Raw genomic sequence first — 25859 nt, forward strand, 5'->3', positions numbered from 1 at the left:
CGAGCTCGCGGAGGAAAAAAAAACCTTCTTGGGGGTTTTCATGTTAAGCTGTGCGCTAGCCACTGTGCACAGTATTGCATTGGCCCCCTTGTGCATGGCCCCCCCATCCTGTGGTACTGTCTGCAGAAGCTGTCAGACCTGTTCCAGTCTCCCCTCCCTGTCCCACTCTATAATCCCATCTTTAGAGGTCACAGGCTCTTCTAATCCTGTTCCACTTTAATAGCCTTCTGCTAGCCCTACCCACACAATTATTCATGAATGACAAGTCCCTCTCTGCTGGGGGAGGAAGAAATGGCAAGAAAAAAGTTAAAAACTAGAGACACACACAGAAAGGTCAATGATCAGCAGGTTGGTGGAAATTTTTTTTTTTTTTTAATGTAACAAGTTGCTTTTCAACCATATACAAAGTAATGAGTCCTTCCTGAAAAGTGCAAATGGTTTATCTGAGAGAGTTTATACATCTGTGCAGCAACAAAGAATAAACCAGGGCATGGTCCAAGGTCTCTATAAATATTTACAGAGATTTATAAAAAATAAAATAAACATCACCTTAAGCACTTTTGCATCATTAATCATTATTTTAATACAACCTTTGTGCAAGGGAGGGGAGTGGGAGATAAAAATCTATAAAAGTTTGCTTAGGCCCTGCATCTTTCCCCTGCCCACAAAAGAAGCAAATCTCAGGGCTTGGCCTTCACTGCACCCAGCTCTGGCTAAAGCTCAGGGAGCCAGGGACCAGCGATGCCTGCTTCCACCTGCCCAATGAGAAAAATCTTTTGGCTCTATGTGCCACTGGCCCTGAAGCATGAAGTACCTGGAAGCTTTCCACATCTGGGGGGCTAGGCTCATTCATAGGGTCATAAAATTAACATTATTCTACTCTGCCCTTCATCCCTCTGCATCGGTGTGTGAACAGTGCAACCCTGGCCGACTCTGCGGGCTTCCTGAACCACAGCAGAATGGAAGAAGCTCAGTCATGTTTTCTTAATCTGAACTTCCTCTACTTACTCTTCCCTTCAGTTTTCACCATTCGGGGATGCCCTGACTCACAAGTGCATTAAAATAAAATGACAGAGCTGAGAAAGACCCAAAAGGTAAAAGTAAAACTTCTGTCTGCTTCAGATGAGGCTGCAGATCCCTAGCGCAGAGTTCCCTGCAGCAGAAGAGAGGGGTGGAAGCACCTCCGAATGCTCCTTCCAGGAGCCCCAAGAACCCCAAGAACCATACTCCATCACCAATCTAAGTCATAGATTGCTATAAATCCTTTTCTCTGCATTTAAACAAAGTTTGGTTTCCATCTGCTACTCCCTGGTACTTAGGAGAAGCAGCAGCTCCCCCGCTGGCTCCTTCCTACTTCCGTCTCCCAAAGATGGATTTCTTGCTGGGGTTTTTATCACTCATGCTGAGTCCAATCAGCAGCCGGGCCTTCTTATCCTCCTCCTGCTCCTCAGGGCGGCTCCCCTCCACCTTTACCTCCAACTTCCCTTTGCCATCTGCCCCTGTAGCAGGTTTCAGGCGCAGCTTTTCTTTAATGACCTGGGAGAACAAATTAACAGACCATGAAGACGACAAAATGGCAGGCATACAAGTGCTTAATGGAATGCAGACACTAGAACCAGAAAACTATATGCCATGACCTGGTCTGCTCAGATTCCGAGCACAGTACATAATCCCTTGGAAATACTCAAGTCTTACTAACCAAAATTACCTGTTCCTGCTCCTTTGGGCTTCCAGTTCAATCAGAACTGGTTCTACTTAAGGTTTCATTCACAACTTAGCCCATCTGTCGCAGTGACAGTCCTTAGCGGGTGGCTACAAACTGGCTCTCGTTGGAATCTGATACGCATAGCCCTTGACTCTGGCCATTAGGTGTCACCATTGTGCAATTGCTGAGACTTTCTTTCCCTCTGAGGTCTGTGAACACCCCAGCCCTAGCAGTCCAGCAATCAAACCTGACTCTTCTGCCACTGAACCAACCCAAAATACCAGAAGTAGGACCCATTTCAGAACCAATAATACCCTCTGAAAAGGGCTTTTACTAGCACTTAATGCCATGTCTATGGTTCCTTCAATTTTGCTTCAGGCTTTTAATCTTTTCCTAGATAGGGCATTAACCTCCAGTAAGGAAAATTGGTTCTTACCTGCTAATTTTTGTTCCTGTAGTACCAGACTTCTGGGTTTTGCCTCCCTGCCAGCAGATGGAGACAGAGAAAGTTGCACTGGCCCTTGTACATAACACAGTGTGCCACTTGCATTACCTCAGTATTGACTTGTATCTAAGTCAAGATGACAGCAGCAACCATAAACTTCTAAGCAAACTCCCTCTCCTCCAATGAGCCAGAGGAAGGTGAAGTTGCCCAAAAAGGCAATGGAAAACTTGTTTCCCAAATTTAACATAAGCGATCAGCATTGAAAACCTCCAACAACTGTGCACTACATACAAAGCAACAGTACAAGTGGTGGATTTCTCCCCCAGTAAATGGGCGGGTCTCAGGACTGATCTGAGGTATTATAGGAAAGAAAATTAGCAGATAAGAATCTATTTTCATTTCCCTGTACGTACCCAGATCAGTCCAGACTCCTGGGATATACCTAAGCTCCCCTTAACTCAGGTGGGACGTGGAGAGTTCTGCTCATAGAACACACTCACTAAAGCACATGGAAGCCGGAGCCCCAACATCCATGCGATAATGCCTAGCAAAAGTGTGCAACAACTTGCCAGTAGCCATTGAGCAAATTTCATGTGAACACACCTGCTGTGACTCAGCGCTGCAAGTCGTCCAAGAACACATCAAGTGCACCCCTAAACCCCTCAGCAATGGGCACACTTTAAAATGTCAGTCGACTCGATTGCTTCCTTCAGCCACCGCACAATTGAAGCCTTAGAAGACTTATTTCCCTTCTCTGGACCACTCCACAGTTCAAAGTGGTGATATGATCTACAAAGAGGAGATGCGATCTATGGAAATCCTAAGTGACCTTAACATACCTCAATCATGCAAGTCTCCAATCTTAGAGTCCAAGCTTCCCCCACATGAGGCGTAGAGGAATCCAAATCCATAAAAGCTAGAAGATCTACTTTCTAACTAAGATGGAACACCAAGACTACCTCAGGCAGAAAAGAAGGCATCATGCATAAAGATACCCCTGAATCAGACATTTATAGGAAGGGATCTCAACACGACAGTGCCTGGAGCACCAACTTTCTCCTGGCTGAACAAATAGCAACCAAGAAAACCACTTTAAGTGTCAAGTCTTTAACCTTAGCTCTCTTTAGTGGTTCAAACAGAGCCTCACACAATCCTCTAAGAACTAGATTCAAATTCCAAGATGGACAAATGTTCAGCACCTGAGAACACAAGTTCTTAGCTCCCTGAAGGAACCAAAGAATATCTGGATGGGCAGACAGAGGATACCCTTGTACTTTTTCCCGGAGACCACCCAGTGTTGCTACTGGGACAATCAGAGAATTAAAAGCTAGTCCCTTGAACAAAACCACTCTATAGAAAAGCCAAAATATGCAACACCATAGCCTGAAAGACTGAGGCTGCACTCCGTCAACAGCAGACCAGGACTAAGATCCTCCAAATTTGCACATATGTCAAGGATGTAGAAGGTGGAAATAACTGCTCTGGAATATTCCCTCCATCTCAGTTGTCTCCTGTCAGAAGAGATGCCGTGAAACAGAAGTGAGCCGCCTGACCCAAAAATATTGGGCCCTGCTGGAAAACAGCAGACTGATGTTCGAACCTCAGGGACCCATCTATGGCCATGTTGATCAGAATTGGGAAGCATGGTCAATGTGGCCACTTTGGAGCTACCAGGATCACGTTGCCTGGATGTTTCTCTAGCCACCAAAATCCCTTGTCCACCAGAGGCCATGGGAGGGAAGACAAAGAAGAATCCCTCAAGCCCATAGCAGCAGAGCTCTGATTCCTTTGTACCATGTTCTGTTCAGTGGCTATAAAACCACGATACCTTGGTGTTCTCTTTGTTCAGTATTGGGTGGGCCCGAATAAACGGAGCCCACGGATTACCTGAGGCCGGGAGGAGAATCCTGGCACGCGCCATCGGGGGATGTCATCGGGGCGAGTCACCGGTGCGCACCAATGACGTCGGGGTAGCCAAGACCTGATCTTTGTGGGTGTTCCGGCAGCAGCATCATCCTGATGCCAGGATCGAGGCCCGCCCCTTTGAGGGCGTTCCGGCGTCACTGGTGTAGGCAGTCGCAGGCTGATGACGCCGGCCGGCGAATAAAGGGACAGGATCGTGCTGCAGCCGGCCCCTTTTTGCCTTTGCCACGATCAGCTTTGGAGGACCGGCTGCAGCGCAGCAGGAACCAAAAAAAACAAACCACTTGGTGAATGGAATCAGAGCGTGAGCGATCCCGGAAGGGAAAAGCAGACGAGTGAGGAGATGCAGCCTCCGGTTGCAACAGGTCTTTCGTTACAAGCACAAGGACACAGTGAGTACTATACCTGCGGTGATTAAGATGGGACGGGGACCCAGATCGCGAACGGGGAACAGCAGAAAAGTGGAGCTCCAGGGGGGTCCCTGAGCAAGGGGGAAAAAGAAGGCAGCGAAATCAAGCACTCACGACACGAACCCTTCCCAGCAAGAGACAGGACGGCAGAGGGACCGCGCCCCCCCCCTCAGCAGAGACGCAGGCGCCTGCTCCAGCAGTGACCCCCCCCCCCACTAGCAACACACGTCGGACACGACCAATCGACAACACACGAGCTGGGATGAGACACATCGCTGCCTCTGACAGCACCCATTCCCAGGGATTTAACTTTCTCTGACTGATAAAATCCGCCAGAATGTAGTTCACTCCTGCAATGTGAGACACCGCCAGCCGCTCCAAGTGCTGTTCTGCTCAGAGAATCAATTCCGTGCCTCTCCAGCCGCTGCCTGATTCTTGGTTCTGCCTTGATGGTTGATGTAGTCCACCCTCGTTGCCTTGTCTGATAGGATCTGTACTGGAAGGCCGTGTAACCTTGACAGTCAAGCAAGCAACGCAAAATGCACCGCTCTTGTCTCTAACCAATTGTTAGGCCATGAGGCCTCCTGTTTCAACTGGCCCTGCACAGACTGATCTTGCCACACTGCCCTCCATCCAGACAGGTTTGCATCGGTGGTGACTATTATCCAATTCAGAATTTCCAATTCCACACCATGCTTGAGACTGGTGCAAGGAAGCACCATGAAAGACTGTCCCTGGCTTCCCCCTCTAACGGATGAGGAAGATGAAACTCTTCCAATAACGGATTCCAGTGGGAGAAAAGCCCCCTGCAGAGGCCGCATATGTGTGAACGCTCAATGCATGAATTCTAATGTCGATGCCATAGAACCCAGACGTGTAAATAGTCCCAGACCCTGGACACCGAAAGCTCTAGCAGAAGCCTAATCTGACTCTGCAATTTCAGCAATCTCTATCCGTGAGAAACACACTCTCCGTTAGTGTGTTGAACTGAGCTCCCAGATGGCTCGTTGCTAGGTTCACCACCCATACTAGAGACTTGAAGCGCATCGGTACCTTTTGTACTGATTGTCAGAGGTCATTTGATTTTGCATGAATAAGCCAGTCATCCAGATTCAGATAAAACAACACACCCTCCTTTTGTAATGCGTCTGCCCCCACCACCATCACCTTGGTGAAGATACGTAGAGCCGTCGCCAGACGAAGGGAAGGGCTCAAAACAGAAAATTGTTCCCTTAGGACCATGAACCTCAGGAATCTCTAGTGCTCTGATCTGATGGCTAGATGCAGATATGTCTCTATCAAGGCGAGAGATGCCAAGAACTCTCCCTTGTGTACCGTGCTATGACAAGCCTCAGAGTTGGTCCTCAGAATTTCCATGTGGGAACGGGGAACCTTGAGAGTTGCATTTACCTTCTTTAAATTCAATATCTCTTGAATTGGATTGGGGGGGGGAAGAAACAAGATGCTTTACTTAAAATTGACCTCTGGCCACACTAAGCATATTCAGGGTCTGAGACAACAGACTCGGGCCACGCCAAACGTGTTCAGGGTCTGAGCCAACAAACTCAGCAAGACATCTCCGTGAAAAAAAGAAAAGTCTGAGCAGAGTTCAAAGCGGCTCTCAATCATATGCAATTTTTCCCTCTTCTAAAAGTGAGAAAGCCAATTCCCCATTGAAATTCTCTGATGTCTCATGATCCACAACCCCTTGAACATTACCAGGGACAGCCTCCCTGCTGCATTTGCATGCCGTGACTCTCAAATGTGAAGACTAAGCACGTGATCCCTACATAGTATGTTGCTTCACTGGGCACCCCTGAAGAAAGGTCTGGAGTCCCTAGAAACATTTCACCCAGGAGGAGGAGGAGGATGGATCTATACCAGAGTCCATAGGCTCAACCTTGCTCTCTCCAACCTCTCTTGGGGAAGCTTCAGCCCTCGGGACAAAGGGAGAACTGACCTTTGCCTCACCTTCCACTCCACTCCCCTTCCAGAGACACCATAGGCCAAGGGGATATCCCAACATAGGCAAAAGTTGTAGTAGTCAAATTGCTTTGAGCATCTAAACAGCACTGACACAAACGGAAAAAGAGTGAGGACTGAAATGCTATCAGACGGCAAGCCTCACACATAGTAAGGTGCTTGGACCTGTTCGCCTGGTGCCTAGCACTCCTGAACTTCAGCTCTAGGTGGCCTCCTGTGCGCACACCAATGCTACCTGGGCATAGCAGCACACCTTTCCAGGACGCATGCAAATATGCGCTCAAGACTAGGTCGTGGTCGTGTGCGCACAAGTGCATGTGTAAATACGTGCTCGTATAGGCCATGGTCGTACGCGCACAAGAACCCGAGCAAATACATGCTCCAGTCTAGGCCGCAGATTTACGTGCTCAAATCTAGGCCATGGCATTACGTGCACAGGTCCCAGCACATGCAACCGCCATGCGGTGAGAATGCACGCACACGCCTTCGTACGCGAGAAAAGAACCATTGCAGTGGCTTACATCACAGTTAAGTAAAGCCTGCCTGAATCTTCAGTGTGTTTAGGTCCGGATCTGTTTAACAACCAGCATCGAAAATCATCAGCCTGAAGAGTTCTCAACAGTTCAGGCCTCTTGACTGGCCGAGAATCCATGAAGACTGGGGCCAAGAGCCAGCATCTCGCTAAACATGCTTTGTGCTTAAGCAAATTAAAACCGGCAGAGGACCTCTACTCCTTTTCAGTGCAAGTGCCTCTCTGCACTTCTGCAGGACAGGGAACTGCTGACGATAGCTGAGGAGGGGATTCCCCTGCCTCTCCCAGCGACGCTGCTAGAGAATAGAAAATGGCTGCTGTTTCCATGCTGACAGGGAAAGCCTCAGTGCTACACGCCGTCCTCTGTGAGGCTTGTTCTACTGGTACGACCATGCTTGACGCAGACTCCCGAATACTTTTGCTGCATGCACATGCTGTTCCTCCCCGTACCCGCAGCTCCACCAGCACCTCAATGGCAAGCAGGGGAACAATCCCTCAGTGCCACAGAGCCAACACCTGGTCTCCTCCGTAGATAGAGAAGCTGCTGAAAAACCCCATCGCTGAGCTCCCCGAGCTGCTAAGGTAGCTCACCTCTGGAACCCCAATGCTGCACAGATTCCTCTATCTAGTTCCTTGTTCTTTTTTTTTTAACTCTCTGGAATGGAACAGAGCTGCTAGCATAAAAAAAAATAAAATCAAACATATAAAAAAGGGACCAACTAAAAGAAAACAGCAGCCCTGAGCCTGTAGCTGCTTCAGCAGCCTCATGAAGGGAAGGGATTCTGGACCATCAAATTCACATCTCATGCAAGAGGGTCCAGATTGCTTAAGAGGGCCTGAAGGCAAAGTGGTAAAGTGACACCTGGAGAGGGCGCTACTCATTCTCTACCTGAGCAACCAAGGCCTTGCGACTGTCCCTCTTAACGGCCATGGCAAAGTCCAGCCAGGTCCAGGTGTTATTGTGATACTCCAGGCAGGGCAATACTAGGTTCAGGTCTCCCCAATCCACGCTGTTCTTCTCACCCTGAAAAGCAAGCACAGGTAGGACAGGTGGCTCCAGCAACAGCAGAAACATTACCAAGGCATCCATCTAATGCACTGCTTCTGTGTAAGATCTGAGCCATGAGCCAATTACAATCCCTTCTTAGTGCACAGAGGAGCCAGCCCTCACCCCCAGTAGCGGTTCCTTTTTTTTTTTTAACCAGAGGTCTAATTCTCTTGATTTGGCCTGTTCACATTGCTGTCGGGGAGCAAGGTGTTAGCCCACAAAAAGGAAAATTAGTTTCTTACCTGATAATTTTCATTCCTGTAGTACCACGGATCAGTCCAGACTCCTGGGTTTTGCCTCCCCCTCCCCCCTCTAGCAGATGGAGACAGAGAAGTTTTCAAAACAAAACTCTGCCTTATATAGGATGGTGCCACCTACAGTCCGGCAGTATAACTCAATGTCAAAGCAGAATGGCTCTCAAAAAAACACTATAACTATGTACAATAACCCTTCAACAACAAAAGGAAATAACCGGTTCACTTACGCCTACTAGGAACTGAACCTGTAGAACCACTTGAGGATGGTCAATCCAATTTCTGCAGATCTGAAAACAAAATCAATAACTGAGCAGACTCTCCCTTACTCACAAATGTTCCCTGGGCGGGACTCTGGACTGATCCGTGGTACTACAGGAACGAAAATTATCAGGTAAGAAACTAATTTTCCTTTCCCTGTACGTACCTGGATCAGTCCAGACTCCTGGGATGTACCAGAGCTTTCTTACCTGGAATAGGATCTGGAGAGGCCCGCTCTAAGCACTACTTCTCCAAAACCTCCTTCACCCGGTGCCTGGAAATCCAGTCTGTAGTGTCTGGCAAAGGCATGTAAAGACTTCCAAGTCGCCGCCCTGCAGATCTCCTGCGGTGAGACCATTTGACACTCCACCCGTAAATGGGTAGAATGAGCTCGAAGACCAAACGGTACAGGCTTAGCATGCAGCAAATATGCCGAGCCTATAGCCTCTTTCAACCAGCGCGAAATCATAGCTTTAGATGCCGTATTTCCTTGTTTCGGACCTGCCCACAGCACAAAAAGATGGCCCGTCACACGAAACGCGTTACTAACTTCCAGATAACGCAACAATGCCCGAACATCCAGCTTCCGTAAGTCTTTAGACATAGGGTCTGACCAGTCCAAAACGGGAAAAGATGGAAGCTCCACTGACTGATTCACGTGAAAAACAGACACCACCTTCGGAAGAAAGGAAGGAACTGTCCGCAAGGACACACCAGCATCCGAAACGGCTCCCTACAGGATAGAGCCTGGAGCTCAGATACCCTGTGAGCAGATGTGATAGCGATAAGGAAAATCACCTTTATCGTGAGATCCTTTATTTTAGCCGTTTTCAGAGGTTGAAAGGGCGCCATACACAGAGCTGAGAGAACCAAGTTCAGATTCCAAGAAGGCCAAGGGTGCCTGATCGGGGGATGTAAATGCTTTGCCACATCGGGGTAAGCAGCCAACGCCATGCCTTGAATGGAACCGCGCAAAGAACCAAGAGCTGCCACCTGAACCCTCAGGGAACTACACGATAAGCCCTTGGTGAGTCCTGATTGTAAGAAACCTAAAATATCCGACACCAACGACAGAGTAGGAACAATCGCCCGGTCCACGAACCAAGATTCAAAGATTCTCCACACGCGCACATACGTGAGGTTGGTGGATGTCTTGCGCGACCGGAGAAGTGTTGCCACCACAACGTTCATATACCCTTTGCTCCTCAGGTGGCACCTCTCAAAAGCCATGTCGCTAGACAAAAGTGATCGACCTCTTCCAAACACATAGGCCCTTGATTGAGAAGGTCCAGGAGCAGTGGCAACTGCAGGGGATCCGCCACTGCCAGATTGACCAGGTCCGCAAACCAAGGCCGTCTCGGCCACTCTGGAGCTACAAGGTTGACTTCTGCTGGGTGTATCTCCACTCTCTTGAGCACTTTGCCTATCAGCGGCCAAGGAGGGAAGACGTACAGCAGCATGTCGGTCGGCCAGGGCAGCACCAGGGCATCTACCCCTTCTGCTCCTGTTTCTCTGCGGCGACCGAAGCAGCGCAGAGCCTTGGCGTTCTGAAACATTGCCATGAGATCCAGGCGGGGTATGCCCCACATGTCGCATATGAGCTGGAAAGCTTTGTCTGCAATCTCCCATTCCCTGGGATCGAGGAGGTGCCAACTGAGAAAGTCCACCTGAACGTTGTCGACTCCTGCTAAGAGAGACGCTGCAATACTTACTAAATGCTTCTCCGCCCAGCTGATCAGCTGCCGGGCTTCCATGGCCACTGGCTGGCTCTGGTTCCCCCTTGGCGATTGATATAAGCCACCGTGGTTGCATTGTCGGAAAGAATTCTGACTGACTTCCCCTGGAGGAGAGGGAGGAACGCTTGCAATGCTAACCACACTGCCCTGGTTTCCAGATGATTGATCGACCACTGAGATTCTTCCTGGGACCACTGTCCCTGCACGACTTCCTCAAGCAAACGCTCCCCAACTGGAGAGGCTGGTGTCCGTGGTCACCACTGTCCATTCGGGAACCTCCAGGGGAACTCCTCGGGATAAGTTGTCTGAGATAAGCCACCAATCGAGACTGGAGCGCGCCGTATCCGTAAGAGGGAAAGAAAAATGAAACTGTTCGGAGACTTGATTCCAATGCGAAAGCAACGCTAACTGTAAAGGACGCATATGAGCAAAGGCCCAGGACACCAGCTCCAGGATGGAAGTCATGGAACCGAGAACCCGCAAATAATCCCGCACTCTGGGGAGACGGTTGGCCAGTAAGTCCCGCATTTGTCCTTGTAGCTTGACAATTTGGTCAGAGGTAAGGAACACTCTCCCCTGTTGAATGTCAAATAGAGCTCCTAAAAACTCCAAAGACTGGGTGGGCACCAGTCAGCTCTTGGCTAAGTTGATCACCCAACCCAGTGATCACAGGAGTTGAAGCACTTTGCAAATTGCTAACTGGCCAAGCGACTCAGACTTTGCCCGAATTAGCCAGTCGTCCAGGTATGGATACACCAGGAACCCCTCTCTGTGCAGATGAGCCGCCACCACAACCATTACCTTGGTTAACGTTCTGGGCACGGCGGCAAGACTGAAGGGCAAAGCTTGAAACTGAAAATGGTGACCCATCACAGAGAACATCAGAAACTTCTGGTGGTTGGCTCGAATGCCTATGTGAAGATACGCTTCTGTTAGGTCCAGTGATGCCAGAAACTGGAGAAATTACTTACCTGATAATTTCGCTTTCCTTAGTGTAGACAGATGGACTCAGGACAAATGGGTATAGTGTACTCCTGATAGCAGTTGGAGACGGATTAGATTTCAATCTGACGTCATATACCCCTGCAGGAAGTTCAGCTCTTGAGTATTCTCCTCGAAAAGCATTGTGGATATATGTATGACTGACTAATTTGAATAACTTGATTAACTTTATAACTTGGTTAACTTTATAACTTGGTTAACTTTATAACTTGGTTAACTTTATAACTTGGTTAACTTGATTAATTTGAACTGGTTGAATTGGCTATAGCTGGAGACCGCCAGTGCCCTCAACCGAGAAACGTCGACACCCGGTAGGATGGGTGTCCTAGATGAAGGAAAGCATGGCTTACCCTTAAATCACTCGCTCCCGGGATGTCCCCCGAGAATTCCATGAGTACCGGCAGCCGTGGGTGGGATGCTGAGTAAATCTGTCTACACTAAGGAAAACGAAATTATCAGGTAAGTAATTTCTCCATTTCCTAGGGTGTAGCAGATGGACTCAGAACCAATGGGATGTATAAAAGCTACTCCCGAACCAGGTGGGAGGCTGCCCGTGACCCACTTAGCACTGCCCTTGCAAATGCTGTGTCCTCCTGAGCCTGAACATCCAGGCGGTAAAACCTAGAGGTGGTATGGATGGAGGACCATGTCGCTGCCCTGCAGATCTCGGCGGGTGACAGCATCTTGGTTTCTGCCCAGGACACTGCCTGGGCTCTAGTAGAATGGGCCTTGACTTGTAAAGGCGGTGGCTTGCCTGCTTCCACGTAGGCCATCTTGATGACTTCTTTGATCCAGCGGGCTATGGTTGCTCGCGAGGCTGCTTCCCCCTGCTTCTTCCTGCTGTGAAGGACGAATAGATGGTCCATCTTTTGTATGGATTCCGACCTTTCCAGGTATCGGACTAGGAGTCTGCTGATGTTGAGATGGCGTAGACTTCGAGCCTCTTCCGAATTCTTATGCTCATCTGGCGATGGTAGCGAGATGGTTTGGTTGAGATGGAAGTGAGACACCACTTTGGGGAGGAACGACGGAACTGTGCGTAACTGGATGATTCCTGGGGTGAGTCTGAGGAACGGCTCTCGGCAGGACAGTGCTTGTAGCTCAGATATACGACGGGCTGAACAGACTACCAGCAGGAAGGCTGTCTTCAATGTTAATAGTCGGAGAGACAGGCCGCGGATAGGTCTGAAGGAGGTTCCTGCTAGGAATTCTAGGACCAGATTAAGGTTCCAAAGAGGCACCGGCCACTTTAGGGGTGGTTGGATGTGCTTGACTCCTTTCAGGAAGCGGGAGACATCCGGGTGAGAGGCTATGCTGCTGCTCTTGCTCTTGGTTCCGTAGCATGACAAGGCTGCCACCTGTACCTTGATGGAGTTGAGGGACAATCCCTTCTGTAGTCCGTTCTGTAGGAATTCCAAAATCGCAGGAATTTTGACTGAGTGTGGTATGATGTCGTGGTCCTCGCACCAGGATTTGAATACTCTCCAAATCCTTATGTATGTTAGGGATGTGGAGAACTTGCGTGCTCGGAGTAGGGTGTCAATTACTGCCCCTGAGTATCCTTTCCTCCTTAGGCGAGTCCTCTCAATGGCCAGACTGTAAGAGAGAATCGAGCTGATCTTCGTGGAGGATTGGTCCCTGTTGGAGCAGGTCTCTGTGTGGAGGTAGCGGCAGGGGGTTCCCTGCCTGCAGTCTTCGCATGTCTGAGTACCACGGTCTTCTTGGCCAGTCCGGGGCCACTAGAAGTACTGGCCCCATGTGGTGTTCTATCTTGTGGAGGATTGCGCCCAATAGGGGCCACGGCGGGAAGGCGTATAACAGAGTCTCCTGTGGCCAGGTCTGTACCAGGGCATCAATTCCCTGGGACTGGGGTTCCCGCCTGTGGCTGAAGAAACTGAGTACCTGGGCGTTGGACCAGTTTGCCAGAAGTCCATGGTTGGTGTTCCCCAACGGTTTACTATCAATTGAAATGCTGTGGTTGACAGTTTCCATTCTACTGGATCTAGACTTTCTCTGAGGCAGTCCGCAGTGACATTGTCTTTCCCGGCAATGTGGACAGCCGAGATCTCTTGAAGATTCACTTCTGTCCATGACATTAGGGGGTCTATTTCCAGAGACACCTGTTGGCTTCTGGTTCCTCCCTGACGGTTGATGTAGGCCATTGTTGTGGCATTGTCAACATTACTCTGACCGCTTTGTCTCGGAGTCTGTGACCGAACCTTAGGCAGGCTAGTCTGACTGCCAGGGCTTCTAGGCGATTGATATTCCATCCCGACTCTTCTTTGTTCCATTGCCCTTGGGCAGTTAGCTCCTGGCAGTGTGCTCCCCATCCTTGTAGGCTGGCATCCGTGGTGAGTAGGATCCAAGTTGGGGAGGATAGTCTCGTTCCCTGGCTCAGATGGGCTTCTTGTAGCCACCTTCATAGATGGGCCCGAACTCTATCCGGGAGCTGAAGCCGTACGGGGTAGTTCTGAGACAGTGGATTCCATCGTGATAGTAGTGAGCGTTGTAGGGGTCTCATGTGAGCCTATGCCCATGGGACTACTTCCAGTGTGGATGCCATGAGGCAGAGAACTTGTAGGTAATCCCATGCTGTGGGGCGAGGTTCGCTCATCAGGGTTCGTAACTGGGTCATCAGTTTTGATCTCTTTGTCGGTGTCAGGATGACCTTGTCTTGTTTGGTGTCGAACCAGACTCCCAAGTATTCTAGAGATTGGGAAGGCTGTAGGCAGCTCTTGTTTGTGTTGACCACCCACCTGAGGCTCTCCAGTAGAGTTTTGACTCTGTTGGTTGCCTGGTGGCTTTCCTCTGGGGATTTCACTCTGATCAGCCAATCGTCTAGATAAGGGTGCACGCGGATTCCTTCCTTCCTCAGTGTTGCTGCCACCACCACTATATTCTTGGTAAACGTCCGGGGTGCAGTGGCTAACCCGAAAGGTAGTGACTGTCCAGGATTGAGAAGCATAGAAAACGCTGATGCTCTTGATGGACTGGAATGTGTAGGTAGGCTTCCGACAGATCCAGGGAGGTAAGGAACTCTCCCGGTTGTATCGCCCTTATTACCGAGCGTAGGGTTTCCATGTGGAAGCGAGGAATCTTCAGGTGACGGTTGACCGCCTTGAGGTCCAGGATAGGTCTGAACATTCCTTCCTTCTTGGGAACAATAAAATAGATGGAATAATGGCCAGTATTAATTTGTTGTGGAGGCACCGGTGTTATAGCCTCTAAGGCTAGTAATCTGGTCAGTGTAGCTTCCACTGCCATTCTCTTGGAAGGGTCGTGGCAGGGAGATTCCACAAATTTGTCCGGAGGGTGGTGGTGGAAATCCAGGTAATATCCCACTCGAATGATGGATAGGACCCACTTGTCCAAAGTTATCTCGACCCATCTTTGGTAGAATAGGGCCAGTCTGCCCCCTATGGCTTCTTCCTTTGGATGGGTCGGCTGATCTTCATTGTGGGGTGCGGCTGGGGCCTGGGCCCGAGCTGGCTCCCCTTTTATTGTGCTTGTTCCAAAAGGACTGGCTCAGGCCTGCGGGGTGGGCCGCTTGATATGAACTTCTATATGGGTTGAAGCGCTGTGATCCTCTGCCCCTGGAGGTCCGGGGGAAGGATCGCTGGTTTCTCTTATTCCTGTCCTCCGGTAGCCGCGGCAGTGGGAACTCACCCCACTTGTTGGCTAGTTTCTCTAGTTCGCTTCAGAACAGGAGCGTTCCCTTGAAAAGCATCCATGTGAGTCTCATTTTGGAGGATGCGTCGGCTGACCAGTTTCTGAGCCAGATTTGTCTTCTGGCTGCCATGGCGGATGAGACTCCTCTAGCTGTTGTGCGTACCAGATCCGAAGCGGCGTCCACGAGGAATGATACGGCTGGTTCCAGGGCTTCCCCAGGAGTGTTGTTCCTGGTCTGTGCTAAGCAAGCGCGTGTAACCACGGCACAGCAGGCCGCGATCTGTAAAGATATAGCGGAGACGTCAAAGGACTGAGGATAGATTCCAGACATCTGTCTTGAGCATCCTTGAGTGTTGCTCCTCCCTCCACCGGGATAGTAGTGCACTTCGAGACCGCGCAGACCATGGCATCCACTTTCGGACATGCCAGGAGATCTTTGGCGGCAGGGTCCAGAGGGTACATGGCTACCAGAGCCCGGCCCCCTTTGAACATGGTTTCTGGGGCATCCCATTCCAGGTCAATTAGTTGCTGGACGGCTTGTAAAAGTGGGAAATGACGGGAGGTATGACGAAGTCCCTCCAAAAATGGGTTCAGCTTAGGTTCCCCCGAGGCACTTGTGCCCAGGATGGCAAGCTCTTTTAAGTTGTGTGTGACCAGGTCTGGAAGTTCTTCCTTGGTGAAGAAGCGTCTCATGGTTCGATGGTGTTCTGTCCCCGGAGGGAGTTCCCCTTCCTCCAGGGGTTCTGACTCCTCATCTGAGATGTCTGTGTCCCCGAAAGTGGGGCTCCTGGGCGGTGGGATCACTTCCCTGGGCATAGAGGGTCCTGGCATTTTGAGGTCCTCTGGTGGGACCTGTGACCGCATTGTAGGAGGCCCCAGTTGCATTTGGATGAAGGTATGCAGACCTTTGAAGCATTCCACCCAGGAGATAGAAGCTGGGTCTAGACTAGGGGGTGCCAAGTCCCTGGGGAGCCCCGTTTGAGGGGGGGTCCCACTGTGTGATGCTAGGTCCGGCGTACTGCTCGAGAGGCTGGGGTCCGGTACCGGCTGGGGAGGGCCATGAATTGGGTCCCCTAGGGCCTCTTCACACTGTATACACAGGGCCGTGGCCTCCTCATGCTGTGTAGCTCTAATGTGGCATGATGGGCAAAGACCCTGAGCTTTGAGCTTATTTTCAGGTGGCGCCATGGTTTGTGCGCATAGGTTTGGTGCGCGCGTGCAGAGCGATGTGCCGCTGTTGTGCGCATGGGTCGAAATTATGCGCACAGCATAGTAAGTGCGTGGCTATGCGCTTCGCTTGTGCTCCCAGCACTTGTGTGCACGACGTTGTGTGCACGAGGGATTTGTGCGCACGGCTGGCCTCTGTGCGCACAGATTGAGACGGCGGACAGATCGGTGAACAGGGCCAAAATGGTGACGGCAACCACGCGGACAATATGCCGACCACCTCGGAGGGTCTCCACGTGGGAGGACCCTCGGATCTGACCGGGGTCTAGACCTGCTAGGGCAGATCAACCCGGTGGCACTGGTCCTGGCTGGCGACCTGTGAGTCTCCTCGAGCTTCGGAGACCGGAGACTTTTAAATAGATTTCTACCTTACATTGTCTCGGCGCTACCCGGTTTCGTTCCGGGCGGTCTCTGGCTGTGGGGGGAGAGGGAAAATGCCTTCACCGCTGCGCTCGAGGTTGCACCCGCTGCCTCTCAGCCTCACCTGATGTCGGGGGGCTAGGTCCCCGCCGAGGGTCAGCCGCCGGACCGAGGCTTACCTCCGAGGAATCGCGGATATCACCCCGGGAATCTAGACTGGGGGAGGGACCCAACGGGTGTCACCGCAGGAGAGCGGGGCTCGTCTGTAGAGGTAAGATTTCTTCTTAATTTGGATTTCTTTGGTAAAATTTACTCTACCGCTGTGCTAGCGTGCATAGAATCCCTAACTGCTATGGAGACGGAAAATACTGAAGAGCTGCACTTCCTGCAGGGGTATATGTACTAGGGCTGACTTCAGATTGAAATCTGATCCGTCTCCAACTGCTATCAGGAGTACACTATACCCATTGGTCCTGAGTCCATCTGCTACACGCTAGGAAATCTCCTTTTCTTACTGAGGCAATGACTGACCGTAACGTCTCCATGTGAAAACGTGGCATCCTGAGGCAGCGGTTTATTCGCTTCAAATCCAGAAGGGGTCGGAAGGACCCCTCTTTTTTTGGGGACTACGAAGTAAATGGAATAACGTTCTTTTCGCTGCTCTGCCTGAGGAACTGGGGTGATGGCGCAGAGTTGCAGAAGGCGTTGCAAGGTATCTTGTACTGCCTGTCATTTCTCTTCGTAACCGCATGGGGAGACCAGAAACCGCTCCGGAAGGCGGTGTACAAAATCTAAAGCGTAACCTTGATTTATCACAGTAAGACCCACTGGTCCAACGTCACCTTGACCCTCGTAAAACAGGATCAATCTGCCCTCGACAGCTGGAACTGAGGAATGGGTCAGCGTCCCTTCATTGGGAAGACTTGGCCCCAGATGCGAACTGGGTAGCCCCAGTTCTGCCAAGGCGTCAGCCACAAAAGGGCTGAGACCAGGACTGTTGGCGACCGGACGCTTGCCGAAAGGAAGAAGCTGGAGCTCTGGACGGACGAAATCTCCGATTCCCTCTGAATCGAGACCAGGAAGAAAAGGAGCTCCTCGACTTGGGCTTATCCTCTGGCAGTCTGTGAACCCTGTTCTCCCCCAGGGATTGAATCATATCCTTGAGGTCTTTGCCAAAAAGCAATTTACCTTTGAAAGGCAACGACCCCAGTTGAGCCTTGGAGGAAATATCCGACAACCAGTTTCTTAACCACAGGAGCCGTCGAGCCGAGACTGCCGACACCATGGATCTGGCCGAAGTCCATAACAGATCGAAGCTTCCAGATGCCCTGCTTGCTGTGCTTCTGCATCGGTAAGACCAGCATTAGCCTGTAACTGCTGAACCCAGCGAAGGCCCACTCGCAAGGCAAAATTGCTGCACATAGCTGCCCGCACTCCCAGTGCCGAGACTTCAAAAATTTTCTTGAGCTGCAGCTCCAACTTTCTATCCTGCAGGTCCTTCAGGGCTGTAGCACCTGTAACTGGGATTGTGGTCTTTTTGGTGACTGCGGACTCCACTGCGTCCACCTTGGTCACCTGCATTATGTCAATTGCTTCCTCCGGAAGTGGATATAACTTATCCATAGCTAACTTTCAATCCCAGATCCAGGGTATCCCATTCTCTATATAGCAAGTCCATGGCAGAAAAATGAAAAGGAAAGGAAGAAGCCGGGCCCCTCAGACCCAAGAACACTGGGTCCATGGCCCCTAGCCTGGACTCCTCTGGCGGTCCATCTATGCCTAGCTCTCCGAGTATGGCAGGGATAAGCAGAGCCAACTCCTCCCTGCTAAACAGACGGCCCACCTTAGGGTCGTCTCCTTCCACAATGTGAGAGCCTCGTGCTGGATCCTGTGGATGTTGATCAGGGTCTGTATCCACCCCTATCGGAGGCTTGCCCTGCGGGTCCTCATCCCCTGGGTCCATATCCTGACCCGTGGAATCAGTATAGGTCTGATGAGCCCCTGTATGCAAAGGGCACTTAGCTTTGGAGGACCCAGAGACTCCCTTAGACTTAGACCGCTTTTGAGAAAGAGACTTAAGACCAGTAGAGGAAGTTTTACCCCCAGCCTGCAGCTTCCCTTTCCTCCTGGCTTTAAAAGCCTTATGGAGAAATAAAATAAACTCCGAGGAGAAGGAGGAAGAGGAGGACGAGTCAGAAGCCCCCTCGGGGCTATCCTCCACTGCAGGTGAGAGAGGCTGTAAAGGTTCGCTCCCTCCAGGAAACCCTGGCTGAGGGGAGAGAGGAGGTGGGAGAATCCCCTCCCCCATAGCTGCACGAGTCGCTGATCTAAAACTCCAAAATGGCCTATGTTTCCGCGCTCAGCGGGAACGGATCTGCCTCAGCTGATCTCGACGCAGCTAACACTGAAGGAGCTCGGGCAGCCTTGCCTTTAACCATTTTCGCGGCCCCAAAGGATCCCTCCCCCCCCCGGGAAGACACGCCGAGCATAGCCCTTCCCGGGAAAGACGAGCGTGGGCCGAGGCACGCAGACAAGCGTGGCATTGGGCAGCGGGCCTGAGAAAGCTAAAATTCAATTCTGTAAAAACATAGAAAAATAATCGCTATCCGTCCAAGCGCCGAGTCAGGGACGGAAGAGAGTCGCAGCGCTGGTGACAGTGACAGAAAATAAAGTTAAAAAAAAAAAAATATATATATATATTTTTTTTATTTTAAGACTTGCCCAGCAGTGGTCCACAGTCCTGATTCGGCTGGGTGGAGTGAACTGGGCTCCCCGGTGTCGCACCTAAAGCTGATAGCTTGGAGCAAGAGGGCCCTCGACCCTGTAATGCAGCTGCCTCAACAAGCAGCGGGGGATGGTCCCCTCAGGACCTTACAAACCCCCTGGAAGGCTCAGGACAGAAACTGCTCCTTTTTTTTTTTTTTCTTTAAATCAAAGTAAAAAAGTTTTACTGATCGAAAACTCTCTAAAACTCACAGAATTCACTACTCCTACTCCACTAAGCAATCAGAAGACTGTAGGCCTTGCACCTCCACCATCTGCTGGAGACAGAAAAATACTGGCAGACTGTAGGTGGCACCATCCTATATAAGGCGGAGTTTTGTTTTGAAAACTTCTCTGTCTCCACATGCTGGGGGGGGGCAAAACCCAGGAGTCTGGACTGATCTGGGTACATATAGGGAACAGTGCTTATGAAATCTGGCACCAAAAGCTAAAAAACAAACATGGAGGCGTGCGCTACATTCCAAGCCCAGAGATTAAAAAACTGATCCCATTCTCCCTAGAAAACTTATTGCTGCTATTTCAGAGTTCAATATTTCAAAACATATTTGGAGATCAATAAATCTTAGTGTAAGAACATAACAACAAAGTGTCCTGTCTCCAACAGCGACAGGCAGCAAGCAGGTGCTCAGAGGGAGTGTATATGAAACGGCGTGTGCAGACCATTCCAGTTTCCAGCAGTCATGGTTTAGGGTGTATTGAAATTGGGGCGAAGCAGAGTTGCTTACCTGTAACAGGTGTTCTTCCAGGACAGCAGGATGTTAGTCCTCACAGATGGGTGACATCAACAGATGGAGCCATGTCCTGGAACATTTTTGTCAAAGTTTCTAGAACTTTGGCACATTGAGCATGCCCAGCATGCCACCAATCCCGTGGCCACATGGGGTTCCCCTTCAGTCGCGTTTTATAGAAGAAAAGTACGAGCGAAAAATAAAACTACAAAACGTAGGCGAACCAAACTCTGTGGGATGGCAGGTGGGTTTCGGGAGGACTAACATCCTGCTGTCCTGGGAGAACACCTGTTACAGGCAAGCAACTCTGCTTTCTCCCAGGACAAGCAGGATGGTAGTCCTCACAGATGGGTGAATAGCAAGCTGCAGGCTGCTCCGGAACACCCTGGGCCAACAGACACTCAATAACGTTGCCAACAGCACCCCTGTTGTGCTTGTTACACAACGGGGCAGCCTGAACATCATACTGGGCCCTAGGTAGGAAGAGTTGGGTTCTTACACTGGAAACAGATTACGGAGGACAGACTGGCCGAAGACGCTGTCCCGTTGTCCATCCTTGTCCAGGCAGTAATGGGCTGCGAAGGTGTGGAGGGAGCTCCACGTCGCAGCCCTGCAGATTTCGGCAACAGAGACTGCCCGGAAGTGTGTTATTGAGGTCACTATGGCCCTCACTGAGTGCACTTTTGCTCATCCCTTGAGCAAAAGGCCTTCTTGCTGGTAGCAGAAAACAATACAGTTTGCTACCCAGTTAGACAGGGTCTGCTTGCCCACCACAACTCCGAGTCTATTTTTGTCAAAGGAGACAAAGTTGGGTGGACTGCCTGTGGGCTGCGGTGCGGTCTAGATAAAAGGCGAGAGCACGCCTGCAGTCCAAGATATGCAGAGCCCACTCACCTGGATGAGAATGTGGCCTCAGGAAAAGGTGGGCAACACGATGGACTGATTTAGGTGGAAGTCAGTCACAACCTTAGGAAGGAACTTAGGGTGAGTGTGCAGTACTACCCTGTCGTGGAAGAACCTTGTGTAAGGTGGATAGGTCACTAGGGACTGCAGCTCAGTGACTCTACGAGCAGAAGTAACCACCACTAGGAAGATGACCTTCCAGGTGAGGTGCTTAAACTTGCAGGAGTGCAGGGGCTCAAACGGAGACCGCATAAGCCACACCAGCACTAAGTTGAGGACCCAGGCCACAACAGGGGGACATAGTGGAACTTTCAGTTGTAGTAAGCCTCTCATGAAGTGCCCCACTAAGGGCTGCACCAATACTGGAGTGTCGCCCACTCTGCGGTGGTAGGCGCTGATGGCACTCAAATGTACCCGGATTGAGGTAGTCTGTAGACCAGACTCTGAGAGGCACCAGAGGTAGTCCAAAAGCCTAGGAGCGGGGCAAGAGAAAGGATCAAGACCCTCCTCTGTGCACCAGGACGAGAACCTCCTCCACTTTGCTTGGTATGATTTCCGCGTGGAAAGCTTATGCGAAGCTACTAGGACTTGTGAGACATTATCAGAAAGGTCGAGGGACCGTAGTATTAGTCTTTCAACATCCTCGCTGTTAGGGACAGCGACTGGAAGTTTGGGTGGCGTAGCCTGCCCTGATCCTGCATGATGAGGTCGGGCGAGGTACCCAGGTGAATGGGCTCCTAGACAGAGAGGTCACGGAGAAGGGGAAACCAGACCTGACGTGGGCAATGCGGGGCTATGAGAATCATGGAGCCTCGGTCCTGCTGTAGCTTCACGAGAGTCTTGCCTAGTAGCGGAATCGGAGGGTACGCATATAGGAGGCCCACACTCCAGGATTGGGGAAGGCATCCACGGCTGGTCTCCTTTGGACCCCGTGTAGGGAGCGGAATCGCTCCACCTTGTGGTTCTGCGAGGACGCAAAGAGTTCTACGTCCGGCTGACCCCACCAGCGGAAGATCCTGTCCGCTACACAGGTGTTCAGGGGCCACTTGTGGGGCTGGAATGTCCGGCTGAGGCGGTCCGCTACTACATTCTCAGGGCCTGCCAGGTAGACGGCCCGCAGGAGCATGGAACGAGACAGGGCCCAGGCCCAAATCTGTGCCGCCTCTTGGCAGAGTTGATAAGAGCCTGTGCCCACCCCCCCGTTTGTTCAAGTACCACATGGCTACCTGGTTGATGTCTGGATCAAGACGACCATGTTGTATAGGCAGTCCTGGAATGCGTAGAGGGCATACCGCATCGCCCGGAGTTCCAGGAAGTTTCTCTGCCTGGCCGCCTCGGCTCTCGACCATATCCCTTGTGTTTGTAGGCTGTTCACATAGGCTCCCCAGCCTAGGTTGGAGGCATCCGTGGTCAAGGTTACCTGAGCAACCGGGGGCTGAAAGGGAAGTCCCTTGCTCAAGTTGGATTCCTGAGCCCACCAGACGAGGGAGTGCTGGAGCGGGTTGGTTATCTGGACCACTGCCGAGAGTTTCTGAGTGGCTTGGTGCCACTGAGACCGCAGGGTCCATTGCATGATCCTCATGGCTAGGGGGGCCATTGGGGTGACGTGCACCGACGATGCCATGTGACCCAGCAACTTCAGGAGCAGGTTGGCGGAAGCCATCCGCCAGCAACAGATGAATGTGGCTAGCTCGGCCAGGGTGGCTATGTGTTCGCTGGGAAGGAATGCCTTGGCCACCGTGGTGTCCAGGTCTGCTCCGATGAAGGTCAGTCGCTGAGACAGAGTCAGCTGGGATTTCGGGTAGTTCAAGAGGAAACCCAGTGACTGGAGGAGGCTTAACGTCACTTTGAGGGACTGAAGAGCTTCCTCTTTCGACGAACTCTTGATGAGCCAATCGTCTAGATATGGGAACACATGTACCCCGTTCCGGCACAAATGTGCTCCCACCACTGCCAGGGGCACGAAGGCTAGCCCAAAGGGGAGAACCCTGTACTGGAAGTGTCGGTAGCCTAAAACGAAGCGCAGATATCTGCGATGAAGTGGAAAAATTGCAATGTGTGCATAAGCGTCTTGTAGATCCAGAGAGCACAACCATTCCCCTTGATTCAGAAGCGGAAGTAGGGTGCCCAAGGATACCATTCTGAACCATTCTCTGCGAAGGAACCTGTTTAAGGCTGAAGATTGAGGATGGGATGGAGGCCGCTTGTTCTCTTTGGGATGAGGAAATACCGGGAGTAGAACCCTCATCTCCGCTGAGTCTGGGGAACCAATTCACGGGTCTGGACCGTAACAGGAGTGAGAATTCTAACTAGAGGGTAGAAGCATGTTCCACGAGGCTCCACACCAGGGAGGGTGGGGAGTCTGGAGGAACAGTGAGGAGATTCAGGCGGTAACCTCGTGCTACGATGGATAATACCCAGTGGTCGGTGGTAATTGGGAACCAATTGTTGACGAATTGGCAGAGACAACCTCCCACAGGTGGGTTGGTCAGTGCAGGCAAAGGGGATAGGTTTCTGCTCTCTGTATGCCAGTCAAAAGCCAGATGCAGGACCTGGCTGGGGGGGCTGGCTGAGCTCTAGGTGCTCTTTGTTGGTGAGGATGGCCTCTTTGGGAGGACCGAGCTGAATGAGCACGGGAGGCTGAAGGGTAATATCTCCATTGCTTGTAAAACTGCTTCCTGGTATCCCTACGTGGACCTCTACGGGTCGCTGAAGAGGCATCAGAGGTGGTAGTTGATAGCTGATGCAGGGTCTCATGGTGATTCTTGAGCTGGGCCATTGCATCTCGGATTTTGTCCCCATACAGGTTTTCTCCTGTACAGGGGCGGTTGGACAGTTTTTCTTGGATCTCCGGATGAAAGTTGGAGGCTTTTAGCCAGGCCCAGTGTCTAGCACTAATGCCTGCCGCTGAGACCCTTGAGGCCGTTTCAAAAAGTCATAGGCTGCTCTCACTTCATGTTTTCCATCCTCCAGTCCTTTTTGGAGGATGGATTCTAGGCCCTCCAGAAATTGCTGTGGCAGGGCCTCCTGGACTTGTTTCCAGAGGTTCCTGTCATACTGGTTTCATGTATAACTGGTATGCCGCCATGCGAGCGATAAGCACGGAACCCTAGAAAACCCTTCGACTGAGGATGTCTAAGGCTCTCTAGTCTTTTCCTGGAGGGGTGGAGGAGTGAGGGCGGGTCCTCTTGGCCTTTTTCTGGGCTGGTTCAAATACCATCAACTGGTGTGGCAACTGGCTCTTCTGAAAGCCTAGGGCCTATTGTATTAGGTAGGTGGCATCCATCTTCCTATTGACTGAAGGCACAAGTACCTGGATGTTCCCAGAGACGGTGAAGGAGGTCCAGAAGAACCTCATGAACCGATACAGCCATCACCTCCTTAGGAACGTCCACAAACTGTAGGACCTCCAACATATTGTGGCGGGCATCCTTTTCTGTTGAAAGTTGGAAGGGAATGGTTTCCGTCATCTTCCAGACAAAACTTGTGAAGGAAAGATCATCTGGAGATGAGCGCCGTCTCGCTTCTGGGGGGGTGTAGACTCTGACAGAAGGTCCTCAGAGGCCTCCGAGGAATGCTCAGAGGAAGCGTCCCCCCCATGGGTCATAAGGGGCCTCTTCCTCACCGGCAAAGTGCCCAGGTTGAGGAGGGAGGCTAAAACCCAGAGTATAGGGCGCGGGCACCGATGGTCAGTGGTGCTGGCACCAAGGGCACCGGGACCTGCGATGGACATCGCAGGTCCCGGAAGGCCTGATGGCCAGGGAATGGGATCCGGCAACGGCGGTTCCATCCGTGGAGATGGGCGAGGAGCTGCATCTTCCTCCTCCGAGGAGCCTAGAAACGGGATTAAGACGGGAAGAGGCACCAGTGGTTGGCAGGGCACAGAGGGGCCTGTCAGCACGGGCTGCATCAGCAAGGCACTGAGCAGCACATCCAGCCTTTCCAGTAGAGGCGCCAACATGAAAAGTGCCGGTTCCAATGCTGGAATGGGGGCCGTGTCGGTGGCGGCTGGAGACCCCGAAGGGCATTAAGCACTGCCTGTTGAACCACGCAGTCCAACTCCTCTCGGAACGAGGGTGCGGACAAAACTGACCCTGGAATAGGAGGCAGGCTGGGCATCACCGGAGCATCCACGGAGGTCTGCGGAGGTTCGGTGCCCGGCACCGAAATTGATGGGGAATGCCCTGGGCTCCTGGGTCCAGAGGAGGATGAGGCCTCCTCTCCCCAGGGCCTCTTTGGAAGGGGTTCGGCCGAGGCACCATTGGTGCCGGTGTCGATGCTTCCCATAGTGCTTGGCCCGGTCCTTCTCCGGCGCTGTGGACGACGATGCCGAAGTCTTCCACTGGCTCAATGCCAGTGAGGGGAGGTCTCCCACTCCTCGGTCTTCTCGGCGGGGCTTTGATGGGGAAAGTCCCGAGTCAGTTTGATCCCTATAACTCGATGCACCCAGCACCGGAGTCAATGGAGCAGATTGCTTAGAACCAAACAAGTGCTCCATCCTGTCCAGGTGGGTGCGCCGGCCTTTGGGAGTCTTCTGGGCACAGCTGGGACACAGACGGACATCATGGGAAGGCCTGAGACACAGGACGCAGAAGTCCTGTCAGTCCATTATGGACATAGTCCTTGTACACTGCAGGCACTTCCGAAAACCAGTTGCCATGATAAAGAGAGGCAGCGTGCGGTTGGTGGCGTTGGCCACCGGGAGGTAGACAGCTGGAACAGACTGCAAAAGCGTGAAACTGACTTACCGAATGCCGGAGGAATTGGTGTGTGATGGGGGATCCCAGAGCAGGGAAAAACTTGAAGAAAAACTTTGAATTGTTCCGTGAGTAAATTGTGAGGAAAAATTCTCACAGAGCTCCACTATCCACAAGACAACCACTGCACAG

At 51.5% G+C, this 25859-nt stretch overlaps 1 protein-coding gene across 2 annotated transcripts in view; it reads right to left on the reverse strand.

The window, feature by feature from the left end:
* Positions 1-355: 355 nt before the first annotated feature.
* KIAA0100 (KIAA0100 ortholog) overlaps positions 356-25859 on the reverse strand; it is a 294167-nt gene continuing 268663 nt past the window's right edge. For both annotated transcript variants that reach the window (XM_029611003.1, XM_029611004.1), the window contains exons 38-39: positions 7888-8022; positions 356-1536 (exon numbers count right to left, since the gene is read on the reverse strand). In XM_029611003.1, coding sequence (XP_029466863.1) covers positions 1351-1536; positions 7888-8022 — 321 coding nt within the window. In that variant the 3' untranslated portion in view covers positions 356-1350. The remainder of the gene's footprint in view (positions 1537-7887; positions 8023-25859) is intronic.

The sequence above is a fragment of the Rhinatrema bivittatum genome, chromosome 8, assembly GCF_901001135.1.
Source record: "Rhinatrema bivittatum chromosome 8, aRhiBiv1.1, whole genome shotgun sequence".
In the NCBI taxonomy this organism is placed as follows: Eukaryota; Metazoa; Chordata; class Amphibia; order Gymnophiona; family Rhinatrematidae; genus Rhinatrema; species Rhinatrema bivittatum.